At 39.0% G+C, this 20,792-nt stretch overlaps 1 protein-coding gene across 2 annotated transcripts in view; it reads left to right on the top strand.

Moving 5' to 3' along the window:
- Window positions 1-20,792, top strand: part of TUBGCP4 (tubulin gamma complex associated protein 4) — a 944,163-nt gene that overhangs the window by 880,250 nt on the left and 43,121 nt on the right. Inside the window, exon 17 of one of the 2 annotated variants that reach the window (XM_044077538.1) lies at window positions 20,282-20,421. In XM_044077538.1, coding sequence (XP_043933473.1) covers window positions 20,282-20,421 — 140 coding nt within the window. Of the gene's footprint in view, window positions 1-9,788; window positions 9,929-20,281; window positions 20,422-20,792 lie in introns of both variants that reach the window. The other variant, XM_044077537.1, reaches the window with a different exon arrangement.

The following is a 20,792-nucleotide window of genomic DNA, read 5'->3' as shown; positions in this document are numbered from 1 at the left end:
AAGTGGTTCATGTTCTACAGGAAGCCAGAAAACATACCAACAGAAAACTATATAAACCTAAGTGGAAAAAAGTCAATTTGGTGCTTCATGCACAGCCAGGACCCATTCTTGTTAGTTACCCATTCTGTCCTCAAATGTCTCTGTGAATTATTTCCCTCTGGACTGGCCTACTCTTCCATTAAATCCCATCTGCTTGCCATTAATGCATGCTTGTCTTTTCATCCTCCTCTCATTCCCAGGATGTTGGTCAAACTTTTTTTGAGGGGAGTTTTATCCTTAAGCTGCCTAGGAAACTTATTTCTTCTACCTGAGATCTCAACTTTATACTGGAAAAACTTCTAGTGCCCCCTTTTGAGCCAGCAGCATCTGCCACTTTAAAATTCTGCACCTGGAAGACTATTTTTCTACTGGCTGTTAACCTTTATCTGTAGAGTGTCTGAACTTCATGTTCTTATGGCTATTCCACCTTTTCTTATTTTCCACAGGGACAGGGTGACTCCCAGGGCCAATTCTCATCATTCATGCATAAGGTGAATGAGATGTCCCTCAACAAGTCTATCCACCTGCCTTTTCCCAAAGCCCCAAAATAAGGGGGAAACTCTCCATTTACAGGCAGTTAGGGTTTTACTTGGACAAAACAACTGTCAGAAAAACTTGACCGACTTTTTGTTTCATTCATGGATTCCAAACTGGGCCAACCCATCGCTAGCCAAACTACTGCATCTTGGATATAAAAAGTGTACACACACCTGTTAAAATGCCAGGGTTTTGTGATATAAAAAACGAGACCACAATAAATCATTTCAAAACTTTTCCCACCTGTAATATGACCTATAACCTTTACAATTCAATTGAAAAACAAACAAATTTGTTAGGGGAAAAATATAAAAAATGTACGATAAGCTGGTTGCATAAGTGTGTGCACACCCTTAAACTAATACTTTGTTGAAGCACCTTTTGATTTAATTACAGTAGGGCTGCCTTTGCTAGGTCTGTCCAGTCTGGTGTCTTGGACAGCTGATCCTCCCTTTGGCCTACCTTCCTCTTCTCTACCCCCTTCAGCTCTGGGAATCACCCATATGTTAAGAATACTGCAACAGTGATTTCAGTGAGGACGTAGTACAGTTGTGTAAGAACTTACCAATAACAGCAGATGTTCTACTGATCACTGCTGCAGCATTCCTTCCTTCCTCCTTCCCCTCTTATTTTGTACCTATTTTTCTCTTTCCCTCTGGGGGTTGGGAGGGTGGCCTAATGGTTAAGGTGTTTCACAAGGGATAATTGGCTACGCTTAAAATGGCTCACAAGGGCAGTTAGCTTAATACTAATCTATGAACCTATGTAAGCTATCACCCAATACACATTTTTCAAGGGAATTTACTTACCTATTCGAACTACACCCCTCCTAGCTGACCATTTTCTTCTCTCAGTAGTTTTTAGGCTGCTGGCTTGAAGATAGTCTGAGGTATTTGTACATACATCTGTTTATATACTCCAGTGCATACATGTTGAGGTCACTGGTTGGACGTATTGCCTCAAAAACGTAAAGCTTTGGTACCCTGGCCGGATGTCAGCGGACGAAAACCCATATGCTAAGAATACTGCAACAGTGATCAGTAGGACATCTACTGTTATAGTTTAAGTTCTTACACAACTATACTTTTTTTCCATGCCTTGGACCACAGCATTGCATGGACTGTTGTCTTCACTGTGCATCCTTCTTCAGTAATGTTTCCACCAGGAGTTCATTGCCAAAAATGGGGCACATGCCTAGTTTAGGGTTGCTGTGGCATTGTCCAAGGTCTCTGTGAGTCTTCCTCCTTAGAAGAAACATTCTGGGAAGAGGAAGAAGTGCTAGGAAACTGAGGATATTATCAACTACTCAAGGATTCCATGGTCCAGTAATTCTGTACTAGGAGAGGTGCCATTGCAGCCCCTGACAACAGAGTCTGTTATGACCAAGGCCTCAGGCATGACTGATGGAGAGGTTCCTTATTGCTTTTGGCATGCCTCCCAGAATGACATCCCAGTCTAACTTCAACAGTGAGAGAACGTTTTGAAACTGAGGCTGACATCTTAATTTCTTGAAGGGAGGAGATCCCGACAATATATGTATATCAGTAAATTACCAGGGACCATGTTTATGTTTCCTGCCCAAGTGCAGAGGCCTCAAAGGCATCTGTTTCTGAGTATAACAGCAAAAAGTACCAGCACTTAAGCAAGTATGCACAGTTTGCTTTGACCTAGATTGGTATGTGTCCCAGTCCTGCTTTGCCTTTAGCTCAGGTTTACCTGGCAGAAACCCAGATCTCTTACCTGTAATCTAAGGGGCCTGAGCCAAAAGTGCTATTCTCTAAAAAGAGAGGGGTAGACTTCCTGTGAGATGGAGTCTGACGAGACTGATTTTTCTAACATCTTTATTAAATTTTAACTTAAGATATTGGCACACTTACATTAATAGAAAATAAAACAAACCATATTAACATTTTTAATTTTCATGCATTATACATTACACATGTTTACTTTCTAACAATTAGCATTCACTCTAACATTACAAAAATGACTCTGTTCTTGGCTTCCATTAAGTATCACTCCTCCTCCTGAGCATTATTCTGCATTCATTTATTCTTCCCACAAATTCCATTTATTTCTATGCAATTAGCTCCTTCTCTTTTCTAAACATCCCACCTCCAGCTCTTTTATCTCCTTTACAGTATTCAGTACTTTAATTACAGTTAGTTTAGATTTTGATTTCCATTTTTTGTAGCTGTTTTTTTGTTAGTAACATTAAAATTGTTAAGGTCTTACTGTGTCTACTCAGTTTAGATCCTGTGTCCCAGATCACAGTTGGGGGGGGGGGTTGGAATAATGAGTAAGGTCTTTACTTCATAGATGCAACATACAAGGTTTGATTCTGACCTATGCTTATTGGCGAGGCTTGTAATAGTTTAGGTAAATGTGTAGCATAGAAGATGGAGACTGTGTGCTGTTAATAAGCTGCTCCCTGTAGTCTGAGTTAGAGTCCCTCACCCTCCAGGACGGCATAAGGATTAAAGTTTTTACCTCACAAATACAAGGTACAGATTTTGATTCTGATCTCTAGTTATTAGCTAGCTTGCAATAGTCTACCTAAAAGAACCATTTCCTTAGTTAAGCCATTTGCTCCCCCTACATTTCTGATAGGGTATTCTATGGGGATTTTTTTAAATGTGGCAACTTCTTGCACTCCTAAAAAGTTTGTTCCTAGACCTCTCTCTCTCACTCACTGTCTTATTTCCCATCACACCTCCAGCATTTGCTACCTACATGAGGAAAATGTTTCTGAAGGCTGCTTGGGGAATAAAATAACTACACAAATGCTTCTAGGGAAAAATCCTAAATATTCTGGACTTTGTTGCACACCTGAGTGCCATGCATATGTTCTTCCCAATGTTCATTTGTAAATTGTCTTTCCATTTGTACTAGACTAATTTCTTGAGCATTTTGAAACTCTTTCTAGTCATAGCTGCAGTCTCGGCCTATATCTTCTTCCATCAGCTTTCTTAGTGGCATGTTTAAATCTCAAAAGTATTTGATACAAACTTTGCAAATTACTGCATCATTCCCAGAAAAGTCCATCATTTATTTTTTTCTTCTGGCCTTGGCATTTGCACATCTGGTGTGACTTTTTTCTGCATCAGGCTGCATTCCCTTGGCCATAACATGGCCCAATATAGTTCAGACTTGTCATTCTTATCATACATTCACTTTTATTTCACTTGGCATTGCGCTGTCTTAATCTGTTCAGAAACATTAATGTCTTGTCATGCTATTAACACCCACATTCAAAGATAATCAGTTGATCTTCCCTTGCAAGATCAATAGCTGTTTGGAACATTTTTGATGCTGCTGAAATATAAAAGGAAGTCTAAGAAATGTGCACTTTCATAAATGTGTATTACATGTACTTAGCTTGGAGCTTGATTCATCTAGCTGTGTCTGCCAGAAATGCTGATGTGCATCTAGTACTGAGAAAAACAGCACTGTATATGTGTGGGACCACTTCACCTTTTAGCAGTGGATAACTATATCCTGGATTAATGTGCGACTCTTGTTTTTCTTTGTAAAGGTAACCGTACGGTTTGTTATTGTGTTAGTTGTATTTCTTAATGACACCGAAGTTCGTTGTTTCTGTTCTTGCTGTGCTTCGCTTCTTGAGAGCTGCTGTTACTTTCTTTAAAGCATGTTTCAGTAGGACAGCATATTTTATTTGTATATGATATTCCTATTTCTAGCTTCTCATAAGCTAAGTAACCAAAAACATAAAGAATTTTATTTTTTTACATGCTGCAGTTAAGGAAATAATTTTGTGTATTTTGTTTGTATACTTGCTTGTCAACAGGTTTTAACCTAATAGCTCCACTTAGTACCCACATATGGTAGCAATGTGCACACAGCTCCTTCAGTATTTTTGAACCCCAGTGATTTAACATTATCTCAAGACAAAGCATTCACTCGTAAGTTATTCTGAGACAAACTATTACATTCTGCAACTGTGTCTCATGTAAAGTCTGTATCACATACTTTAATTCTCAGCATTTATTTCCAGTAGTCTGCCATGTATTCTTGAGTGTTGTTTAATTTGCCTTAAAGCATTTTCACGTTGTACTGTATTTTGTTTTTACATTTTAGTAGAACCAACAAACAATTCCTTTTCTTTTCTTGTTTTTACATTTAGAAATCCTTGCAAAATGTAATTTTCTGTCACAAATTCTACTTTTTACCATATGTTGGTCATGTGTTCTTATATTTATTACCACATACTCTGAGAAATGCATGAATTGCAATAGCAAATTCATTTCTCTTACCACCTTTTTGCATTCTCATTTGGACCTTTCTTTGTATTCATTGCTTTTGCAACACATCCTGACTTTATTTCCAGTTTTTTTTGCATGGCTCATATTTTTTTGTAAATGCATTTATTTTCTTAGTTAATTTAAGCTATATATTTGTAATTTAACCTGCTGTGCTACCATCACAAGCTTTTGGTAAAGTCTAGTGTATTTCTCTTAAAACCCAGTCCCTTGTTTCATTATTATGTCTGCTATTAATGACTCATGCAGCTCCCCATTTTCATAGGATTCGTCTGTGTTTTTAGCTGAGTAACATAACCATTCATTTAGTCTTTGTGGGAGCCTGTGCTCTTGCAAAAAACAAATCTCTAAGAAGTAACAAGTTCTTTCTGGGCTCGTAATAATTCCTGAATTTCTCCTTAACTGATGATATTTTGTCTTTCTCTTCTTGAAGAAAAAGAGTTAAATTCCTTTAGTGGTTATACCCAAGCAGATGCAAGAGTGTTGCACATTTAACTTTTTCAGGTTTCTCAGCCAATCTACTTGCATTAAGGCAGACATCATATGTGTAGATCCAAAGCTACTTTTGCTTGCCAGATTTCTTTGTAGTGGAAGACTTCCTAGTAGATTTAGTTTGTAGTAGTTGGGCATTTTCCACTGATAATTCTGTACTTGTAAACTCATAAGGTCAAGAAAACAAATATGTGCTCCACTTCTGCAGATATATTTCTTCAGTTCTAGAGATGTTTCCCTTGGCACCATGTCATAATCGGGAGGCTTAATGAATAACTGAAGGAATTCAGACAGCATGCAAATCTCTGCAACTAACTTGTTAGCTTTAATGTTCTGTTCCCATATTGAGACTGAGACCTTGAATTATTCAAGCTGTTTTGTAGTGGTTGTTAATAGTTATTGTAAAAGTGTCTACATACACAAACAGCTACAAGTGGTTATTTTTCTATCTGAACGTATGTTTTTTTGAAATTTGACAAATGACTTTTCACTTAGGTTACAGTTTTATATTGTACCTCTATAAATTGACTTTATAGGTCTTCCATATCAATGGAGCTTTTGTTTTATATGTGACTTTATGTGACTTCTGAGTCAGCTAAGCTTGTGTCTGCCTCAAATGTAGTTGTGTTATATCCTTTGAAGACTAATATTGCAGTTTTGGAAGTACAACTATTCTTTATACTTCTAGTGCTTGCTGATTGGGCCAAACAAAATGAAGATTTTTTTTATTATTATTAGTTTTGTACATGGACTTGTTGCTGTACTTTGATAATTTGCCATTCTTTGGAAGCTTTCACACTTTTACAGTAGTGGGAGGTGACATGAATTGCCTTTGCTTTTTTAGGATTGGGGATGCCTTTAGGTTAGAAAATAAAGATATTACCCAGAATGTTTTCTTGTCAGAACTTGTATTTTTTAAAGTAATCCCTTTCTCTTTGTCTAGTACAGACCTTAATGCTTGATCAGACATGTTTTGGTTCGTTGCAGAGATACTGATATACTAACTTATGTTTTAGCATTTCCAGCTGAGCCATTTACTGGATAATGTAGTGGAATATCTCATAAGAGGAGTCCAAGTATACGCTATTTTTTACCTCTTGGGTCCAGCAATGAATAGTAATGGTTGGTGTTCTTTTTCTATGAGTCACTGTTGCAGTGGAATTCCAGACATATGGATATTAGACACGTGTATGTGCACCTGACTGGTCCAACTCTCAGAGCTCTGCAGATGTATGGGTGTAGACTGATTCCTGCCTACAGAAGGATGCAGATGCACAGATGTCCTATATAAGAGGCAATCAACCCACACCCTGTTTAGCTCAGGAAGGGAGCTCTGGGGCTAGGGTAGGACTGAGTGATCACATTCTTTCTCTGACATGCATACACCTGCCCCCAAAAAAATGTTTTTTCCCTTCACCTTTTTTCTGCCCTTTCCCATACTTCCAGGCCTAGTTATTTTGCCATTGGTTTGAGTGTTATTCCTCTCTTCTTATTTAAACTTTCCCTAAATCTCATAACAACTGTATTCTTCAGGTTGCATTCCAGATCATCTGTCACTTTGAATCTCGAATTTTAGAATCCCGAGACCATAAAGTGGAATTTTTAAATCCTGAAACTCCATAAGCGAGAATCCAGAAATGTCGAATTTGTGGTTATGGTGTTCCGGTATTTAACGGTGGATGAAGTGTGTGCAGGATTATCGTGTAGTGTGTGGATTTAGGTGGTATGTCAGGTAAGTGAGGATTTTGTTGGGTTTTAGGTATGTGTTTGAGTGTATGTGAGTGTGTTTGGAAGGTTTATGTGTGGGTTAGGGTAGGCAGGTAAAAGTATGAGTGTTTAAGTGTTGAAAGTGGTGGTGGTTGTATATTTGTGATGTGTGTAGTGGTGAGTTTGCTGCCTTTTTCTGTTTGGTGTGATCTCGGAGTTAGTATATATAAGTAGGGGGTGGGGTGCAGAGGGCTTGCCCCCCTGCTTATATGTAGTGTAGGTTTGTTAGTTTGTGTTTTTGTGATTGTGTGTGTTTTGTTAGTTGGTTTGTTGTAGGTTTGTTGGTTGGTTGGATGATATATGTGTTGTGTGGTGTATGGTGTGTTTATGTTCACGATTTTGTGTTTTGCAGTTTTGGAGTTTCGGGATTTGGAATGTTCTACTTTATGGTCTCGAGATACTGAAATTCGAGATTTCAGTATTTCGAAATTATAAAGTGAAACTATACATATATATATATATATATATATATATATATATATATATATATATATGTATAGTTATCAGCAAATAAAGTATTTATTTTCTTCAGTGTTCTTTTCTCTGTGTTTTCCCCTGACTCTTCTGGCTAATTTTTCTGTCACAGTTACAAAGAGATGACCAGACACCCCTCTATGGTTTCTGTATGAATTCTCTGATCCTTTGTAAACTCCCCTTTTATCTGCAGTTTTGCTTTTGGGGCCATATACATTGCTCAGGCCAGATATTTCATTCCTACCACCCAGGTTCTGTTGTTTTTAATATATCCTCATACTTTATTTTTATTTTACATTTGTTTAACAGGATATTCCGACTGGATATATGTCCATTTACAGCGGAGGCCCGGGGAGAAAAGCTCCACAGTAATTAACATAAGCAAAAAAATTTTAAACACGATAGGAATACAATCATATATACAACATTTTGAGACATAAATACAGTAAAACATCAATATTGATAAAAGCATGCAGTTATATAATATTTGAAACATCATCTGAGAAAGATTCTTGAGACTGTAGCATACATACAATGGTATAATGGGAGAGGAAACGGTCTATGGTGGTAGCTGAAGTGAAAGTTAAGTAATACATGGACATAGCCAGGTATTCATTTAGTGAGATTTGAGAGAGTTTTTGAACAGTGTAGTACTGTCCATGAAAAGCGGCAGAAGGACAAGTTATCTGTGGCTGTTCTCCTTTGGATAAATCTTACTTGGCCTTTCTGCATTTATTTTGGTAGTATTTTCAGTCCTACTTGCTAGCATCTCTCTCGCTTTCCAAAAGGCTTTACTGTTTTTATAAAGCCGGTATATATTACTGGCACTTGTGAAGAATCAGTTATTTCCAGTGTATGAAAGTCAGTTTGTGTACAAATGCTATATGATATATCATTAGAATTCACCATTATTACCCAGAATGCAGCATTCCATACTGTAGCTGTTCTGAGTATCCCCCAATACCCAACATCAGAAAGGTAGACCAAAGTTTAGCAAGCTTTGCCAGTATATTTGCTTTATTCCTTTTCTGTATACAACTTGAAAAGAACCTTATGAGGGCTGTCACCCTTTACTGTACTTGTGGGATGAGTGCATCTTTATCTTTTACTTGTTTCTGAAATGCATCAGTACAGACCTGCCTTTTAGTCGAACAGTTCAAAATTCACATTTTCAAAACACAGTATAGTTTGTACATAGCCATCCTATACACACACACACACACATATATATATATATATATATATATATATATATATATATATATTATGTGTGTGTATAAAACAGAGCTAGCACTGTTGCAAACATTCAACTCTCCTTACTCAAGTTCCAAAGAGTACTTGCAGTTTGGGGTTTTGCCTATCTGTCTTTCTCAGTGCAAAATCTAATAGCATGCTAACACCAGTGATGTGTTCATAAACTACATAGCAAAACAAGCCAATCAGTAATGAAACCACAATTTTTGCTTATAATGCGAATGCTATGATGAAATATGAAGCCATCAAACAAACATGATTAAATAGTAAACGTTTTATAAAACAATCAAAAGATCAAAATAAATGTGACTCATTTATAAAAAAAAGTGAATAAATCTTGTAGAAAGTCATCCCAATCTGAAGTGAATACATAAGTCAGGTGAAGTACAGCTGCTCAGTGTTACAGTTGCAATGACCCTCTAATGGAGGGAAGGTAGAATTAGTCAAAGTGAGAACCTTTTAACATAAATACAATAGTAAAGTAAGTCAGATGTCATGGACACTAAATACTGTGAATTCAAGTAAACTAAAAATGGATGGCACAGTGGTGCAGCGGTAGTGTTGTCACCTCACAGCAAGAGGTTCTCCTGTTCGATTCTTGGCTGGGATGCCTTTTGTTTGCAGTCTGCATGTCCTCCCTGTGTTCGTGTGGGTTTCCTCTGGGTGGTCCGGTTTCCTCCCACATTAGAAAGACATACATCTGTAATGTTTCTCCCCGGACTTTCCTGGTTAACAAATGTTAAATAAATAAAAATGTTCAAAATAATACATGTTATAGGGTGCGTGTGTGTGTGTATGTATGCATTTATATATAATATCCATAGGTGCGTGTGTGTGTGTGTGTGTGTGTGTGTGTGCGTATTTAAATATAATATCCACAAAAAAAAAAAAAACGGGCCAGCACTTGAATAATAGCATATCTACTCACCCTCTTTTTTTTTGCTGCAGGGATTCAGCAGGCAGTCATCATTGCTTTTCAAGATACTTTCCAGTGTAAGAAACCATCAGATCAATCCAGATTTGGCACAGCTTCTTCTGAGACTTGACTACAATAAGTACTACACACAAGCCGGAGGCACACTGGGCAGGTGAGAAACATTTAAAATTTCATGACTTTTGAATTGGCATAGAACTGGAATTTTGTATGGCATATGAGACGTAGTTACATTTGCACGGCTCAGCTGTTATAAGTAGTCTGTATTAAACAATATGAAGCTTCAGTCAATAAATAAGAACAGAAACAACAAACAAAAGAAACAACAAACAAATCATGGGAACATTAATACAAAAATGACTGCCACTTTCATGCATGACTGTGAAGAAAGTGAAGGGTATATGTCTGAATTCATAAAAGTACAGTGTCAGTAGCTATTTTGGTCTTCAACAAGCATCCTTACAGTGTTGCATGGTCCTCCAACATGAAGACATGCAGCACCACGAAAAGGGCTGGCCCTGTGCTAATTATCCATGTGCTCTTTCTTCCCCAGAAAGCCATCTATACAGCTTTCCTCAGTTTTGTACGATCTTAGTGTAGTTTTGTGCGTGCGTGTGTGTGTCTGTGTATGGGTCTACTTCTAAATTTCAGAGTTTCAAAACTTTGAATTTCATAGGGTTGAGACCGTAAGAGAAGTTTTGAAAGTTTGAAATGTAAATAAAAAAATAATAAAACAATTTTATTTTACATTTTTGCAGGGGGGCAGGCCCCCTCACCCCCTCCTAACTAAATATACCAACTCAGAGATCCCACTACCATGAGGAAAATGGTAAATAAACCGTTCCGCCCTGTATGCCAATCTCCATTTAAATGGTGAAACTTTGGAGCTGAAGATTCTGAAGTGCTGGCCTTAGAGTCGGTAAACCACAGAATGAGACAGATGAAAGAAGACAACATAGATCTAGCATTATGATTAATACATAACTTTTGTTTTTGTTTGATATTAACAATTCTTTGAAATTGTTTCCCCCATATGATACTATCTGTTTGTCAGAGGGCTTGGCTTATGTTTTGCTTGATACTTATTACTGTTCTTTGTAAGTGTTGCCTCCATATGCTACCATCTGCGAATGTACAGTTTAGTCAGGGGGCTTTTCAGCTTTTTGCACTGCAGAAAGCAAACTAAGTAGAGAAAGTAATTTTCTCCTTTGTCACATTATGTGTGCAACTACAAGTCATTTATTTATTTGGGGAGAGTGCTGAAAATATACATTTTTTTTTGAATGCTAACCTTCAGATCCCTCCATTGTGAATCAGCCCTGCAATATCTTATGGCTGAGAGCCATCATGCATGCAGCCATTTGTTTTTCTTTCATATGAGTTTTAGCTTTTCCCTGCGTGTGTGCTAAGCTTTTAGCACCCCATATGTAGGGCATGTAATGAGCATGCCTCTCTGCTGCATGGGCTATAAGCCAGCATGACTGCACCCCCACACACAAACGCACAAAAAACAAACTGCAGGCAGTTTTCCAAGTCTCCACCAAGGAAATTGTGCCTGTTGTGTGTTCCTAACCATGCGCATGTATACCTTCACTCCTTTCCTAAGCTGGCCAGCTGTTCCAGTTCCAGGGCTACTAATTAAACATGCCCTTTTCTTTCACTGCAGTACGATCCTGCAGATGTTCTTCGTCTCCCATTGCTGCAGTCCTTACATATGGGTAGTCTGCTGTCCACAATCGGCCCGAATACCAAAGGGCTAGAACCGGCGTCGGTCATCGGCGCCCGAGACTGACGTCAGTACGTGCCAGTACAAATGCGCATGACCGACGCCATATCCTCAGTCTTTCTTGCCGCGTGGTCCTAAGCAGAAGCAGCATTTGCAAGTGCCGTTCGGCGTTCTGGAATTGTCGGTTTTCGAGTTTCAGACCGGAGACCAAGTTGGGCTAAGTACCCCGTTGGGGACACTTTTGTCTTTTTCTTGCCTCAGTATTGACGGATGTCAGAAAAAGTTAATAACTGTATTTCTTGTGGGAAACAGATTCCTCATAGGGATTACCATTCACTTTGTATTCCTTGTTTAGGGCCTGAGCACGACGTTGTTGGGTGTCGCTTTTGTGCTACTTTTAACAAGCGTACTATTAAACGTCGGTTGGACTGTGCTAGGCTCGTGTTTGGTAAACGTTGTAATTACAACATGCCGTCGGATTCTCCGACGCCTGTTTCTTCTAAGAAACGCAAAGAGAAGTCTTTGCGGTCCAAACAGGATGAGTCGTCCGCTCCGGACGCCGGTTCTGTAGAACCACCGACTACTTCAGCGGCTCCTTCTGAAAGTTTAACTGAGTCTCAAGGGGAGCCTTTGTTACTACAGGAAGTGGCTTCTCCTGTGTTAGGCCAGGCTGAGGGTGCTTCTCAGATGTCGGTGGTTCCCTCCCCTCATAGGGTAGTTAGGCCTCCTCCTTCTCAAAGCAAAAGCCATTCTAAGTCTAAGTCTGCCCCTGCTGGTGCTAGTCCCCAGGGTCCAGCTCCTAGGAAGCACATGTTAAAGATGGCTGAAGATTTAATTACTTTAATTAGGGGTTCTATGCCCCCCCCTGAGAAGAGGCCCAGGGTAGAGACAGAGTTGGAGGGTTTGGTTCAGTCTTCCAATGAGTCAGACTCCTCTGTGGAAGAACTTCAGGATTTCCCTCCCTATTCTGATTCGGAGGCTGAGGACACTATTCCCTCTGCGTCCCCTCCAGAAGATTTTTCTTTCTCTGAGACTTTGCATTCCATGAGGGAACATTTCAAATGGGAAGGCCAGGATTATTCTGATTCTCGTAAAAGGCTAAGAGAATTCTTGTTTTTGCCTCAGCACAGGCCCTTGGCTATTCCCCCTGTACTGGATGTTGTTCAGGATGTATTTTCTGAGGCTGCCCTTAACCCAGATTCTCTGCCTCCTGCCCGGTTAAACCAGATAGATACTACAGGGTTCGGAAGCTCACAAGTACTTATATAAGAGTCCTAGGGCTGATCCAGAAACTATTTCTCAAGGCCCCAAAGGTGTTAAGGCTTCTGTGGTTAAGAATCCAGTTCCTCTGGACAAGGATGCTAGGGCCCTGGATAGGTGGGGTAAAAAACTGTATACCTCTTCTACGTTGGCTATGAGAGCTTTAAATTGTCAGTTTCATATGCTCAGGTATCAAAATTATTTACTGGGACAATTGAAATGTAAAGTAGATGCTTTAGCTGAAGGTATTGAATGTAAGGAGCTTCAGGATTTAGTGCATGCTTCAGACCAGGTTGGTAAGCATTCTTTGCAGTGTGGTTTTGATGCTTTACAAGCTTCTTCCAGGGTGGCTGCTACTAGTTCAGTTGTTCGCAGGCATGCCTGGCTTAAAGATCAGACCTTGTCAGAGCATGTTAAGGCTCGAATTGTGGATGCTCCTCTGCAATCTGATGTTCTTTTTGGCCCTCCAGTAGAATCAGTTTTGAAAAAAATGGAGGAAAAAGTTAAGTCTATGCAGACAGTTAAGGACTTTACAGGTTCAGCCCCTAAGTTCAGTAGGAATTGGCCTGCTAGGGATGGTCTTTCCCTCTTCGGATTTTCATTCTAGGGGCAGGTCGAGGAGGTAGAGGTAGGGCTTCCTCTCAGGGCCCTGTTACTTCTAGGACTTTGAGTTCTTCTACCCCTTCTGCTGGGGAGGGCAGGGGTCAGTCCTTTCGGAAACAGACCCAATGACCTGTGTCTTCAGCTGCCAGACTCTGCTTTGCTGGCAGCTCCTCTAGGGGGAAAACTGGGACTTTTCAAAAGGAGTTGGCATTTGGTTACCCAGGACAAATGGGTATTGGACATAATAAATCGAGGCTACAAATTTTATTTTCACACATTCCCTCCTTTCAAAGGCATGCCGGATGTGCCTCATCAGCAAAGACTGGAGGCACAGGCACAAATTTCTTCTCTGCTTCAGTTGGGAGCAATACAGGAAGTTCCTTCTACGGAAAGAGGCACAGGGTTTTACTCCCGTCTTTTCTTGGTGCCAAAGAAAGGAAATACTTGGAGACCTATTCTGGATTTGTCCATTCTAAACACCTTTCTGGAAATTCCAAAATTCAAGATGTTAACACTGCAACAGCTGTTACCTATGCTGGGCAGAGATCACTGGATGGTGACTCTGGATCTCAAAGAGGCCTATCTTCACATTCCTATCAGGTCCAGTTGCAGGAAATTCCTGAGATTTCGGAATGGGAATTTGCATTATCAGTTCTTTGCATTGCCCTTTGGCTTGTCTACTGCGCCCAGGGTATTCACAAAAGTCCTGGCTCCAGTAATAGCTTTTCTCAGACTAAAAGGAATTCAGATTTATCCTTATCTGGACGACTGTTTGATTCTGGCTCAAGCCAAGCACGACCTTCTTCAGCATCTGCAGTATGTAATAACAGTCTTAAGATGCCTAGGGTATTCTGTGAACGAAATAAAGTCCAGTCTAGTACCCTCACAAGAGCTGTGTTTTCTGGGTGTAAGACTGAATACAGCTGCTCAGATGGCATTTCTTACCCCGGACAAACAAAGAAATCTTCACCTATACTTCCAACAGCTATCACTAATGTCCAGGCTGACTGCAAGGACAGTTCTTCAAGCCTTGGGGTTCATGGCATCTTGCATTCTAGTACTTCCCAATGCCAAACTGCATATGAGGAAGCTACAATGGTATCTCAAAAGCGTTTGGACTCAACACAGCCACGATTTGGACACTGTCATTCGGATTCTACCTTGCATTCAGAAAGAATTTGTGTGGTGGGCTCAGGAATGTCACTTAAACAAGGGACTCTCTGTGACCCAACCGGAGGCAAGTCAGATATTAACGACAGACGCCTCGGAGTCAGCCTGGGGAGCTCATTTCAAAGGAAAATGGATTCAAGACCTTTGGCCCCCAGAGTTGCTTCACTTGCATATCAACATGAAAGAGATGCTGGCAGTTCAATTTGCTTTGGAAGCATTCAAGGACCTACTTCAACCAGGACTGGTGTTGATTCGAACAGACAACACAACTGTCATGTGGTACATCAACAAGCAGGGGGGAACTCATTCTTACCCTCTTTGCAGACAAGCAATGCTGTTATGGGAAACTGCTTTAAATCTGCACATCACTCTTTGAGCACAGTTTCTGCCAGGAGCGCAAAATTCTTTGGCAGATGTTCTGAGCAGACAGATGGTGGATCATCACGAATGGAAGTTGGACCCTCAGGTATTTCTTCAGTTGACCATGGCTTGGGGAACTCCAGACATAGATCTGTTCGCTTCTCCTCTGAATTTCCAACTGCCTCTGTTTTGCACAAGGCTGTTTCATCCAAAAGCCTGGAAAATAGATGCACTATCCTTCAGTTGGAGCAACCTTCACGTGTATGCTTTTCCTCCTTTGCCTCTTCTTCCAAAGGTACTGTTGAAAGTCAGGAGGGACAAACCTTGCATGATCCTTATAGCACCGGATTGGCCTCGTCAGCATTGGTACCCTCTGTTGAGGAGCTTAATTCATGGGACACCTTGGCCATTACCACAAATTCCTCACTTATTGTCTCAGGAAAACAATCATTTTCTCAATGTCAGGGTGCAATCCCTACACCTGACAGCCTGGCGCATTCTGTTTTAAAGAAAGAGGGCCTTCAGCTCCCTCAACAAGTTTTGGATGTTATTTTGGAAGCCAGACGACCTAGTACTCGAAAGGTTTATGCTAATAAATGGAAGAAATTTTTTCTTTGGAGTTCAGCTAAAGGCTTTGATGTCAATTTGCCTAATTTGAGTTGTACATTGCAATATTTGACTGTTTTACTGGACAGGGGTTTGTCCTTCTCTTCTGTAAAAGTGCATGCTGCAGCTATTTCTGCTCACTATGATTGTGACCCTCCTTTGTTTTCACATCCATTGGTTAAACAGTTTCTTAGAGGGGCAAAGAATATAAGACCCCCACGAAGAGCTCCTACTCCTGCCTGGGATCTTAATTTTGTTTTGGAAAAGCTCACTCTGCCTCCTTTTGAACCTGCAGCAACAGCTGAATTGAAATTGTTGTCTTGGAAGACTGCTTTTTTGTTGGCTGTTATTTCTGCTAGAAGGGTATCTGAATTACAGCCCTCATGGCAGTGGAACCTTTTCTGATTTTTCACAAGGACAGAGTTTCCTTACGTACTAATCCTACTTTTATGCCTAAAGTGATTTCTAATGTGGCATTGAACCAATCTATACATTTGCCTACTTTTTATGCTAACCCCCAAAATAAAGGGGAAAAAGTTTTGCATTCTTTGGATGTACATAGGCAGTTAAGATATTATTTGAACAGAACCAAAGAGTTCAGAAAATCTCAACAATTATTTGTTTCTTTTGCTTTGACTTCACAAGGGAAAGCTGTCTCGAAACAAACTATTTCCAAGTGGATTGGCCATTGTATTGCTTTTTGTTACTCTCATCATGGAAAGGATGTTCCAGTTGGGATTAGGCCTCATTCTACTAGGGCTACGGCCACCTCTACTGCTTTTTTAAGGGGGGTAGCTACTAAAGACATTCTAGAGGCAGCTACTTGGAGTTCTGTACATACATTTACAAAGCATTATCATTTACCTCTTTATTCTAGGTCTAGGGCTGGGTTTGCCACTGCAATCTTACAGGGCATGTTAGCAGCTCCTAATGCTATTTAGTTAGCCAGCCTCCCTTTTTCCATTGCTCTGGGATTCTACCCATATGTAAGGACTGCAGCAATGGGAGACGAAGAACATAGTACAGTTTTGTACCTACCATAAATGTAGATGTTCGAGGATCTCCATTGCTGCAGTCCAATTTCCCTCCCTCCTTCCCCCTTTTCTTTAGGTTGGGTTTTGGGTGGTGTTTTTTGCATTCTGACGTCTGAGGCAAGAAAGACTGAGGATATGGCGTCGGTCATGCGCATTTGTACTGGCACGTACTGACGTCAGTCTCGGGCGCCGATGACCGACGCCGGTTCTAGCCCTTTGGTATTCGGGCCGATTGTGGACAGCGGACTACCCACATGTAAGGACTGCAGCAATGGAGATCCTCGAACATCTACATTTATGGTAGGTACAAAACTGTACTTTTCTATATATAGTTGGGGGGGGGGCAAAGCCACCCCACCTAGGTGGGTTTTACTTAACTTTGGTGTGTGTTTCATGTGTATGTGGGCAAGTGTTTACTTACTCCGGGAAAAAGTCGCCATTCGGGTATTTCAGCTTTTGCTATTTTCTTGTCATGGAAATTAAGCTTGGTTATATGAGGTTCGATGTTAAGAAGTAGATCCAGATACATACATACATATACATATGCTGTTCTGAATTTTTTAAATCTTTTTTACGGTTATACATATAATGTGCAAGTACATTTCATTTTGTCAGGGGCTACTTTATGTAACTGCTTTTGCTGCTTATATAATTTTTTTCTTCAGTTTGAAGAAGGAGCAGTGGAGCTCCTAAAGTTTATTCATGCTGTTGAATTTCTTTGTCAGTTTCCAGTCTTTTTTGTTTAATTTTTCTTTCCCTTTTGGGATCTATATATTCCTTTACCCATATTTTGCTTGCATTTTTTTGAATGACTTGACCTGTTTGAGGACTGATGTGATGAGTGTATTTTTAATTCACACTAGTTTTGTTAATAGATGTTAGGAATGATGAACAAAATGAGTCTGCAGAAACTGTTTGCCACATTATACCTCACTTTTTAAAGTCTGTGCCAGAAGTTGCACAGTAGATGCAATAATATATATACTGCAGTTGATGCAACTTGCTGATTTACTGAGATCTTCAATTTGTTATTTGCTAGATGAACTTACCGGGCACTGCTTAAACCATAATGATAATGCAGCATTACCAGGTTATGAAAAGATGTCTTATTCCCATTAGTCAAAAAATAATAACTAAATAAAGCAAAATAAACGCTGCAGGCTCAAAGATAATCCACCAGGAAGTAGTTTATTTTAGTAAGCGCTTTCGCTTTACTACATTGAGCAAAACTTCTTCAGACAAATGAGAAAAAATCCCCAACACTTAAATAAGCAGCATGACCTGTTGTCAGAATTAATCAATTAAAAATTAAAGGGCAACACATCAAATGGATATACACCCATTAGTATACAAATTGATGGACTACGTATTAAAACTGAAAAGTATATACTAAGTACAAAGTGAAATGAAACCATAAAAGACATACCATAAGAACATATTGTAAAAAACAGTAAATATGGTTAGCGTGTACATTCAAGCAAGTGGACATTGTATGGCAACCAGGCTCGAAAGAGGATAAAAATGTTTAAAAATAAATTTCATGTTATCAAAAGTCAAACATCTTAATACATTAATGATAAAACAGCCCGTAAAATGTACCCAAAACATGCAATACATACAAAACACCCTTAAGAACCACACACTGTAAGAAACTTAAAATTAAAAATTGAAAATGGAATTACAGTGGTGTTCACAGTGTTAAAAAATTAAAGTTGTATTAAAATTATCTTTGAAGGCTCCTGTACTTAAGGACATTAGGACATAAGGATAGTGTTAAGGGATTTTTTTCCCCATGATCTCATCATCACGAACATGGGATCAAAATGTTCAACACCAGAAGTATACCCCTCACTGGTGAGATCAGATCATAAACTAATCTCGCTGGAGGTCCTCATCCCGCCCCCACCGGAAACAAAAAAGACCACAGTGAAAAACTTCTCAAAAGCCGATTTCACACTTCTAAAAACTAGTGTGGTCTCCTTTAAGGCCCCTGAGCCAGTGGTAAACATTACTGAATACACTAAAAAATGGTCCAACGCGTCACTGAAGACTAAAACACACAGGTTTATTACAAGTAAACGTAAAGCGCTTTTCGTCGCTCAATGTTTGAGCGACTTCTTCAGACATTCAACACCTTAATTAATTTGCGTATTTATACATTCACGTCACTAAAATCATTAACTTTAAGTGTCAATTAGCAAGTTAAAGTTTTAAAAAGTAAATGGAAGCACACAACTTGCAGCAGCAATAAAGAAGTATGTATAAAGAAGTGTTCTATATTTATATACAATAAAATATATATATGTATATAAATAGATGAAATTAAATTAAATTTCTAAAACCACTTCTTTGTTAATAAATCTTAATCAACTCTCAAGACATAACTCTAAGCTCATTTGTATATAGAAAAAAGCCAACAAAACATAAAAAGTTAATTTAAAGTATAATACAAAGTGCTAAAATACAGTTTGGCTGAGTCAATTGTTCATCTAAATCAGACTGGTCTTTTAGTGCAAGTCTAAGAACAAAATCTTATAAAGTAATATGTAAATATATAAAACAGGTATAAGTGATGTAAAAGTAATGATTAAACTAAAGCCTTTGTGATTACATTAAAATAGTTATTCAAAAACTAGATATAAAAACGAGTAGTAATTATATGTTGTTGTTGTAAAAGTGGTGCATTTATTTATAAAACAGTAAAAGTAAGCCTATGATGTAAGTACGTGTATGTAAACAAGTATACTCATATATATACATTAAAAATATAGCGTGTATAAAACAGAGCTAGCACTGTTGCAAACATTCAACTCTCTTTACTCAAGTTCCAAAGAGTACTTGCAGTTTGGGGTTTTGCCTATCTGTCTTTCTCAATGCAAAATCTAATAGCGCCAATCAACTGGGTATTTAAATGCTCAACACCAGCGATGTGTTCATAAACTACATAGCAAAACAAGCCAATCAGTAATGAAACCACGATTTTTGCTTATAATGCGAATGCTATAATGCGAATGCTATGATGAAATATGAAGCCATCAAACAATCATGATTAAATAGTAAACGTTTTATAAAGAAAAATCAAAAGATCAAAATAAACGTGGCTCATTTATAAAAAAAACATGAATAGATCTTGTAGAAAGTCATCCCAGTCTGAAGTGACTACATAAGTCAGGTGAAGTACAGCTGCTCAGTGTTACAGTTGCAATGACCCTCTAATGGAGGGAAGGTAGAGATTAGCTCAAAGTGAGAACCTTTTAACATAAATAAAGTAGTAAAGTAGTCAGATGTCATGGACACTAAATACTGTGAATTCAAGTAAACTAAAAATGGATGGTGCAGTGGTGCAGCGGTAGTGTTGTCACCTCACAGCAAGAGGTTCTCCTGTTCGATTTTCGGCTGGGATGCCTTTTGTTTGCAGTCTGCATGTCCTCCCTGTGTTCCGGATGGTGGGTTTCCTCCTATGGGTTGCTCCGGTTTCCTCCCACATTAGAAAGACATACATCTGTAATGTTTCTCCCCAGACTTTCCTGATTAACAAATGTTAAATAAAAATGTTCAAAATAATACATGTTATATGTTATATGTGTGTATGTATGCATTTAGATATAATATCCATAGGTGTGTGTGTGTGTGTGTGTGTGTGTATTTAAATATAATATCCACACAAAAAAAAAAAAAAAAAAAAAAAAAAAAACGGACCAGCACTTGAATAATAGTATATCTACTCACCCTCTTTTTTTTGCTGCAGGGATTCAGCAGGCAATCATCATTGCTTTTCAAGATACTTTCCAGTGTAAGAAACCATCAGATCAATCCAGATTTGGCACAGCTTCTTCTGAGACTTGACTACAATAAGTACTACACACAAGCTGGAGGCACACTGGGCAGGTGAGAAACATTTAAAATTTCATGACTTTTGAATTGGCATAGAACTGGAATTTTGTATGGCATATGAGAGACGTAGTTACATTTGCACGGCTCAGCTGTTATAAGTAGTCTGTATTAAACAATATGAAGCTTCAGTCAATAAATAAGAACAGAAACAACAAACAAATCATGGGAACATTAATACAAAAATCACTGCCACTTTCATGCATGATTGTGAAGAATATATGTCTGAATTCATAAAAGTACAGTCACAGTAGCTATTTTGGTCTTCAACAAGCATCCTTACAGTGTTGCATGGTCCTCCAACATGAAGATATGCAGCACCATGAAAAGGGCTGGCCCTGTGGCTGTGCTGAATACTAATGAGGTGC

This window comes from Protopterus annectens, chromosome 7.part0 (genome assembly GCF_019279795.1).
Source record: "Protopterus annectens isolate FY-2018-M chromosome 7.part0, PAN1.0, whole genome shotgun sequence".
NCBI classification, from domain to species: domain Eukaryota; kingdom Metazoa; phylum Chordata; order Ceratodontiformes; family Protopteridae; genus Protopterus; species Protopterus annectens.
Note: the sequence above shows the minus strand (reverse complement) of the source record. Positions and strands in the feature narration are given on the sequence as shown.